Here is a 9,308-nt window from a genome sequence, read left to right as displayed (position 1 = left end):
ATCTGTTCATATCACTGAAAAGTGATGTGTGTTATTCGTTATATACAACCATTATTGGTTTTAGAACGCCAAACGATTGATACGAATGTCCTTTAAACTGCCCGCACTTATTACATGTATCAGTTTTCACCGTCAGTAAACACAATAACACTTTTGTAACTGATAACATCATCTTTGACGCGTGTCAACTCAATCATCAGGAAACAAGTTGATTGATGCTACACGCTAATCTTGTTGGAAAAAAGTTTAATTTTTGCAAGCAAAAACAGTGGGAAAAAAGTTGATAATTGTGACAAATTATACAGAAATCGATATTATGGTACTCGGACCTGAATACTGACATTGCAATAGTTACTTTGAACAGAGAAATCACACGAAAAGCAACAGCTTTCTCCTCGAATGTTTTAGCGTTAACTGGATTCAGGATGTGATCTTGGCGTCTGAGAGTTCGCAACTTCATTTAAGTTCTTTCTCTTGTGTACGGTACTTACTGGCGTCGAAAATCTATTGAAGTCCTGGTAGGGAAGAATTTCATCGCTGCTTCATTCACAAATTCTAATCACGGGAAGTCTTCTCATTTCTTCAGTGACACTGAATCAACGAGTGTTAAAAACTCCCCAATTGTCTTACGGCTTAGGATTGCGATTAAACATTCCACATCCATGGTCGCGATGGTGATTGTTTCTGATGTGTACAAAACTATACCCATCTCACTTTCCACCGTGACGTGCAAGCACGGGGGACTCAGGCTTCTTGTGAGTAGTAAGTAGTCAGAAAGAGTGGTGGACACACATGAGTGCTTACTCCTCATGGCAAAGGCGGGGTATGGTTCATTACATATGTCGGATTGTATTTATCGGAAACTTTTTTACAGTATGATTGACTATATTTGTAAACAAAGGTATAAACAAAACAGACACACAAAGACCGTTCTTTATTGACAAATATGAACACGAATACAACTCTTTATTGGTTCTTTATTGTATGTGGAAACAATCATACGTAGTAAATAGACAAACACGCATAATGAACAAACAAACAAACAAGAAACCTGAGTCCTCTATGGTTCAAAAACGTTTTTATCTATCATTTAGCTGTCCAAAGCCAATGAATGTATTCTCCATGGATAAAATATCAGTAATAAATCTGTATTTTTTTCAAGTATGAAAAGGCTAATACATGACTAAAACGCATTTACTGAATGTGAAAATGTAATAATCAAACCGATCAATCAATGGAAAAGGCGAGAATGAACAGCAAATGTTTGTGCTTTTTTAAAGGGTCGATTGTCTTCTAAAAAGAACGATCGTGAATTTTCCAATAATATTAAATGCTATGAGCTCATTACGAAAATACAGTAAAGGATGCACGGGGACATTGTCGCAGAGTATCGCCCGACGCGATGCGCGGCGCCAATATCCGAGTGCATATCCTTTGCGGTATTTTCATGATAAACGTATAAGTAATACATCTAACATTCGTGACTGGGGCATCATATTGTCCGAATATTGACCGTTTTCGTGCATTGCCAACATTTTTTCTTCCGATTTATAGTGCAAGTGTGGAACGCTATCTTTGACGCGCCTCTGGATAGACTGTGCACTACACGTACAAGAGCGCTAAACATATTCTGGCATGGGTCCCTTGAAACCGTTCAACAGTGAACGCGCACATGCAACCGCAGGGGGTGGGGCGCCTGGCAACGGTAAATATTACGGAACGGGTTCCGTATGACCTGTTTTGCCGCACAAAATTCTATTGTTCTCGGTGGTAGATGTATAGTAATATGAGGTTATTCTCGGTCGTCCAGGTTATTGCGACAGATCAATTTATACAATGACTCGACACTATATACAAAGTAATCTGGCCCCACCCCCACTATACATACGACTATGATGAAATAAGCAAGCATGTAACTCCTTTTGAAGTACCCTCGAACTCAGGTTTATAATATGGTCTTTCAGGTGAAGTTCAGATCGAAAATGATACATGTACCTCCCTTTACTTTGTCAACACATCTCTCAGATAAGTACATGTTCGCTAGGTGAATGGTGAGTTGTTTCGTTTTTCTTTGTTTTCTCACCGCGCTTGATTAATAGTGAGACAACATTGACCTCGGCATGATATGTATTATAATATTTTATTGAAATTTCATTCCTTTTAGGCTCATTATGAGTAAGGTTTGTGAAAAGCACATTTATCCCGGCCCCTCCCTCGACTCCATAATTATGGTCAATCATGAACATACTAAAGTAGTAAACATGAGATTACTTCTGCTTGAAACGAGTTTGTTGCGTCGGTTGAAAGAACATGTCACGAACTTCTTCTTTTATGGGCTAAATGATTGCTTTGGCTAAATAAGACTACGTCACATTTATTGTTCACTTGGTTATTATTTGAAGAACAACTGAACAGCACATGACTATAAAACCCATTTGTATGCAGTCCGGTGAGTCTTTCTCGTGTGAGCGCAGCCTCGTTGAAACACATTCAACCAACGCCTTGATCTGTACTCCTCGCCGGACAAGTTATCTGTACAAGTAAGTAACGTTGTATTATACTTCGAGTAATTTAGCAAGATCTTAGAGAAGGTAAAGCCGTACTGTGGTAGCGAAGCGACAACAACATTTTAGTGGGTTGTAAAGTGAATGCGTCATCAGATTAATACATAACCAGGTGAATGTATTACTTCGTGGGATAAAGGCATCTGTCTACTTATCATAAACAAGTGCATTACCTACTTGTGAGTGAATCAACCGTACTGACCTGGCTGTTTTCATGAATCGTAACATTTGGTTCATGACGGTTTAAGCCTATAGGTTCGGAACTTCAACTGCACTGACAACTTACATATTGAACTGACAACTTACATATGAAATAAGTCTTATTTAATACGGAGACATATACGATTTTGAATCGTTAGGCCAATATTAGGAATGTCATATTTTAACATTTTTATAACAACGCTCTGGCAGACATGAATAAGGTCACATGTTTTTGCACTGTCACATTTGCTTAGGTCTAAATTTAACTGTTATCGCTGATACAAGGCTCTTTGAACTTTTCACCTCCGTATATATATTTAAATTTGCGCTTGCAGTAACTGTTCTTTCATGGTTCGTGGCCTCTTTCGTTCAGACACAGTTTGTGGAGGGACTGTGGTTCAGACAACAAAACGTGACGCGTAAGTGCAAGCAACTGGCCTGGCTGTTTTCATGAATCGTAACATTTGGTTCGTGACGATTTAAGCCTATAGGTTAGGAACTTCAACTGTACTGACAACTTACATATTGAATAAATCTTATTATCACATGCACAAGCCACGTTTGTCGTATCCGAACAAAAGATACGGGATTTATTCTCTGGTCTCTCTACGTCACGACAACCCGCGTCTATGTCATCAATTTTGGTGCGTCGGACCTTTTTGTCGATATTCGGTGTGTTCGTAAATATGTAAACAAACAACATGGTGGCCGATGTTTCTCCCACGATTAAAAGTCATGTAATGATATCGATATTTTTACAGACTACGACATTACTAATCCGAACAATGTAAACACAAGAGTGTACCGCCTGTATATTCCGAAGGAATTACGTGAATAATTTGCGGAAACAACGAACTTGAAGCTGGTCGCTTATACCGTGGGTTCCGTACGCATTGCAAACAGGGTCAGGCGCGACGTTTAAAGTGTTCGCGCCGTTCCCGAAAAAACGCGTATCTTCGTCTGTGATAAATTTCTAGGACTATGGTATCTTTGAAATAGAGTATAACATTGCGGAAGGAAGCCTACATGTAGACCGAGAGGCTGTCATTTGCTCCACACATGAACGAACGTGAGCGCTAATGCACACGACGGACAAGTGGAAATGATTGACAACTTGTGCACGGCGTACTGATATTTATTCCTAAAGTAGTTCAAAAGTTTAAACGCGGAATCGTCATGGAAAACTTATTTTATTTTGCAAAAATAACGAATTATTGGCTTGCGCATGTGATAAGTACATTATTCCCTAATATTTTTCATCATTCAGTTCTGAAAATACTCGTGACGTAATGACCGTGTCATCACTCGTCTTCGACTCGTGGTGACACGGTCATTACGTCACTCGTATTTTCCTTCGCTGAACGAAGAAAAACATTAGGGAATAATATCTAATTACAGAGACATATACGATATTGAATCGTAAGGCTAATATTAGGAATGTCATATTTAACACTTTTTATAAAAACGCTCTGGCAGACATGAATAAGGTCACATATTTTTGCACTATGTCACATTTGTTTAGGTCTAAATTTAACTGTTATCGCTGACACAAGGCTCTTTGAACTTTTCACCTCCGTATATTCAAATTTTCTGTAACTGTTCTTTCATGGTTCGTAGCCTCTTTCGTTCAGACAAGAAACACTCGTGAGTGCAAGCACTCTGGCATGGGGACGCACTCATGGATGCTAATACACTTTAACGCAGGGGTACGGTGTACGAGCAGATAAGCCATGTACAGAAAGAGTTCTGTAGTGCGTACCATTATTCTTTACATGGACGTGAAACAATAGCTAGAAATCACTCTAATCACAAGAAATTTCAAATAGGCGATGTTTTCCTTGTATGTACCTTAACAAACTTGCTGGCATAAGGTAAAGATGTTGATTCTAGTAATACATCATTGTGAGTAACGAAAGCTGACTGGTAGCTGTTCTTTCGAGTTCATTGATATGAAATGTTAAGGTCACTGAGTAATGGATCCCACAGAATATTATGCAGCAAAGGTTTCATTAACATGTCATTATGCTGACCTATTAATGCCTTGATTGGGGTCTTCTTAACCACCTGCCTTGCATCCTTAGGTAATCCCAACACAACGGATACCTGAGATCGTGATGTTAATATCTTCCAATATATACCGATCAGTTTTACTGAAAGTGTTCCTCATTTGATGAACTTTTTGTTCTTTTTAACTCTTAATCAACATGTCTGACTTCAGTTAAAATGGGAACCATCATGCAAGCTGACAAGTCCTCGAATAATTTTGCTGTGATCGTCATGGTTCTGTTGTCTACACTGCTACTACCAGTAAGTTGATCTATTTCTAAACACATGTATAATAATCCTTATTGCATTGTAATGCAAGACATGATACATATAAACTAATCCTTTGCCAGGCACGATATGTATAAACTAACCCTTGTTGTATTGCAATGCCTGGCATAAGACATCGTTAGAAGACTGTTGAAAGAATTTGCTAAGGTTGACTCTTTTTATCATAAAATGTGCTCAGGTTGAAATGAACAAAAATATAATTGTTGCTATGAAAAGGGACTCAATACAAAGAACAGGCTTTGTTTTGAGTTCGATGTCGTCAAGATTATCCCAACATTATTACCATCATCCTAAGTCTTAACGGAGACTAGCCTTGTGTTGTTTTGAACTTTTATTTACTGCGGTTTTTCCAAGCTTAAAAAAATAACGAGCCTTTTTGATAAATATCTATGATTCCAACCTACAGTATTGCAATGAATGGACAGAAACATTAGAATTTGCCTTACTTTCCGTTGAGAGTGGCTTATATCATGGGGGAGGATGTTTTGTCCTTTTCGGCCATAATTTATACTTCTGTGTTATTCTTAAAGACATACTCATGATCGGAAGCATACCTCGGGGAGAGCAGTCTTGATAAACGAAACTATTTGAATTTCAACACAGTTGCTAATTGGATATTTCGTTTGATGTTATTTCTCACACATGGCTGTCATTGATTCATTTAAGGGCCTGTTCACCTCAAAATTACAGCTAGTATAATTACATCTACATATCGTAAATGCACGTTAGGTGCAAAAATATTTACAATGCATTCTCACATAAAAACACCCTGACAGTTTAGCATAGTTGGCATATTCTAAGGGTCTCATGACTGGAGTTACATCATAATAAAAAAGCAGTTATGTTCCGAGGAAGGTTTTTTGAATACAAAAATTGATGGCTTTGTTCGGGACCGTACAAAAAGCTGATATTTCCAGCTATTCTGAAAAGATTATTCAATTTCTAGAGCACTAAAACATATTTTTTTAATATAAAACTTTCATGGCCGTCAACTTCGATGGCTGATCTTTAGCTCTTTAGTTTATCGATCAGATTTTTAGCAAAATTAATCATTCAGTAGTTCTGTAAACATTATTACGTCATGCTTTCTCAACAGGGCGCGGCTGTTGACGTCAGAAGTGCAGGTGAGTGGCCTTTGTAGTAATTTAGTGGGATGGCTACATACCTTACATCATTACGTAAAGACAGTTTAATACATCAGCTGAATCTGTTTTGATGTAGGTTAGTCTTTGTGCATATTAATATCTGCGCGTTAGTCAAAATATATTATGGATGGAAGGTATGTAGATCTATTAAACGATTCCAAACATGTTAAAGTATGACATTATCTAAACACGTTATCACCAACGACACAGTCCCTTCCAATGATAAGTCTTGACAGGTAAGGTATCTTTAATATAGATTTTATAGATGCAACGAGTTTATAACGTTCGCTTCTCCTCTGTTGACAATCATTCAATGCGATATCTCTTCTCTGTTAAATGGACAAAGTTGGCAATTTTTCATGAATTTTGTTTGATACAAGAGACTTCTTATATTTTTTGACATGTTGAAAGATTCTGAATAAATGAGTGACCATGCATATATTCGACCCCGGTTTTAGACAAATTAAAAAAATAATTCATGGTCATGACAATTAATTCATTTTCGCGATAGTTTAATGTACCGTGTCTAAAACCGGGGACGGATTATGCAAAGGTTTTAACATCATTTTAGATTTCCTGCAATTTTCAAAAACTAATTATTTGATAGAGAAAATAAAGAACAACAAAATGTTGGCCATCGTGTGGAATCATGCTTGTTTCTGGTATGATCACGATGTGTACGTACATGAAATACTGTGTTTGTGTACATGTCCGTGTGGACGTTATTTTATGACTGTGGCATCCGTTTATCATTCAACCTGTTAAAAAGTGTGGGCACAATCCTAATCAGCGAGCGGCGATACTTCTATACAGGTCCTTCGGTTAGCCCATTTACACGAACCGTTTTTGGTTTAAAATAAAATCATCAAAATAATGCATAAAATTCGGAGCTACTGGGGCTTTAATCAGTAAAGCATTATTTCACTGAATTTTGATAGATGCAGGAGGCGGAATAATGCCTCACTGCATGCGTCACTGCAGGGCGATAAGACAAAATTCATTGACCATATAGCCACAGCGATTGCAACCCAACAGTGTTTGTGAGCGGGTCCTTTGTTTGCTTCATCAAGAGTCGATAGCTACGTTGTTATTGTTGAGGGTGATATAAATACAGCTGTAAATAACACAGTTCGAGGGCAGCCACCATGAATTGTACATGCCAAGGTTCACCGTCTTGACGCTAAGTAGGCTGGGAGGCCGGTCTCAGTACGCTGCTGTACACATAGCCAGCAAACTAGCCATTAAAACACCTTTGAGGAAGAGATTCTTAAAAAAAGTCTTCTCATCGAGAACCCGCCTACCATACACAGTATACAGCCACTTTAAATTAATAAAGAAGGCAGTTCAACCAGTACTCCTTGTCTTCTAATGATCTTTATTTAAAAATACCGACGTTTCGGCAACACACAAGTTGCCTTCTTCAGGGCAAAAGCTGACAAATAAAAATGAGCACAAACAAAAGTAAAAATCGGGCTGGTAAAAAGTAAACTGAGAGTAAAAACGAAATAAAATGAGAATTACAATACTTATGAAAACTGGAACTACAGTGAGTGAAAAAACCACAACTACAGTAGTAAGGAACTAAATTAAAAACCGGTAGTGATAAAAAACAGTGAAAAGCGCTATGACTAAAAATTAAAGATCGGTAAGCCATTTAAAACAAGTAGGGTGGTTGAAACAAAGGTACAATGGAATGAAACTGACCTGGTGCGGAGAGTAGAACTATACCAGCTGAAGTGGAGGGTCGGAGTGAGCAAGTTCAAGGTGAAGGGGCTCCTAAGATGGAAAGAAATAGTCTGAACTAAGGGTTCCCCTAAGAGGTTGGAAAAGGGGAAGAGTTGAAACGCAGGAAAGTAGCTTCATCCTTCTCTTTGGTTAACGCCCTTGGGTGTGAGTGTGTCAATTTCTACAACGTATTTTTGTTCACATAGTCTTCTTTTACGGGTATTTTTGGTGTGTACTTGGTGTAAACTGGTAGCTTGGAAGTGTAATGGAGTAAGTGAGTGAGTTTTTTAAACAGAATTGAAACTATACTATACAAGTATTCACTATATCTGACAATATTTTCGTCTTCAACAGCATCAGACACTGCTCTGACACTATTGAGCTTCGCGTCTATGCAGCTTACATCAAGTTCTGCAACTAGTTCTGGCACCAATGCAGTCACTCAACCATTGACACATGTCGAGGAGTGTTCTGAGTGGACAGAATGGATGGATGATGAGGATGGCGGAACACTTGACCCCTCTTCCATCGGAGAGTTTGAAATCATCGATATTCTGAGAAATACCTATGTATTCTGTAACGAGACAATAGATATTGAATGTGCTTTGGCCGATGATACCGATACTCCGTACAACGAAACTGGACAAGTTAGTGTGACATGTGACTTGCAGCAAGGATTTATGTGTTTTCACAGCTAACAAAGTGGTGATTGTTCTAACTATGCAATCCGTGTACTGTGTCCGGCACCGTGCCCATCAACACAAGGCAACGCTGTGACAACAGTGAGCTCAACGCCAGTGCAACTTTCAGCTGAGTATTCTAGTAGCCCGGAAGCGACGAGGATGCCAACAACTAAATCAACGGCATGCGCAGAAGACGAGAACACTGATTGCTCAGCCGAGACCTTCACCTGTCCAAGGTCATTTCGACTCAAATGCAACGTCACTATTAGTTCTGACACAGATTTAGGAACGTGCCTCCAACATAACATAACTAAAGCAAGTACCGAGGAGGTAAGTTGTGCTTTTAGAATTCTGTGCACATACAATTGTAATCGTATGAAAAATTATAATACGAGGTAGATACTGATAATGGACTGTTTATATTTATCATTCCGACAGCTGTGGACAACATTAAATAATACGATACCCGTGTGCTGCTTCAGTGCTAACTTCACTTGGTAAATATAGAATATTTTATCTCAAACTTTGTATCAAACAGTTTGCGAAGTATGCTTCTGCTAGTGTTTTATGTATGTATGTTTTTATGTATGTATGTATGTATGTATGTATGTATGTATGTATGTATGTATGTATGTATGTATGTATGTATGTATGTA

General features: G+C 38.3%; 1 protein-coding gene across 3 annotated transcripts; it reads left to right on the top strand.

The window, feature by feature from the left end:
* Positions 1 to 1,899: 1,899 nt before the first annotated feature.
* LOC139137255 (uncharacterized) lies at positions 1,900 to 9,212 on the top strand. 3 transcript variants are annotated; one of them, XM_070705254.1, is made up of 6 exons: positions 1,900 to 2,051; positions 2,403 to 2,540; positions 4,984 to 5,072; positions 6,196 to 6,223; positions 8,324 to 8,982; positions 9,091 to 9,212. In XM_070705254.1, exons 3-5 carry the CDS (start codon positions 4,989 to 4,991, stop codon positions 8,665 to 8,667), a joined length of 456 nt encoding a protein of 151 aa, XP_070561355.1. In that variant the 5' UTR covers positions 1,900 to 2,051; positions 2,403 to 2,540; positions 4,984 to 4,988; the 3' UTR covers positions 8,668 to 8,982; positions 9,091 to 9,212. The 3 variants fall into 3 exon arrangements, with proteins under 3 accessions (XP_070561355.1, XP_070561353.1, XP_070561356.1); XM_070705252.1 differs by having other exon boundaries at positions 2,403 to 2,544; XM_070705255.1 differs by lacking the exons at positions 1,900 to 2,051; positions 2,403 to 2,540 and adding an exon at positions 4,395 to 4,636.
* Positions 9,213 to 9,308: the final 96 nt, after the last annotated feature.

Source organism: Ptychodera flava, chromosome 7, assembly GCF_041260155.1.
Source record: "Ptychodera flava strain L36383 chromosome 7, AS_Pfla_20210202, whole genome shotgun sequence".
NCBI lineage: Eukaryota > Metazoa > Hemichordata > Enteropneusta > Ptychoderidae > Ptychodera > Ptychodera flava.
Note: the sequence above shows the minus strand (reverse complement) of the source record. Positions and strands in the feature narration are given on the sequence as shown.

Bases quoted from the DNA above. Each gene is read 5' to 3' on its own strand.
- LOC139137255 (XM_070705254.1), top strand. From the start codon at position 4,989: ATGGGAACCATCATGCAAGCTGACAAGTCCTCGAATAATTTTGCTGTG. The intron at 5,073-6,195 runs GTAAGTTGATCT...CTTTCTCAACAG, and splicing joins TGTCTACACTGCTACTACCA to GGCGCGGCTGTTGACGTCAG. The intron at 6,224-8,323 runs GTGAGTGGCCTT...CGTCTTCAACAG, and splicing joins TGTTGACGTCAGAAGTGCAG to CATCAGACACTGCTCTGACA.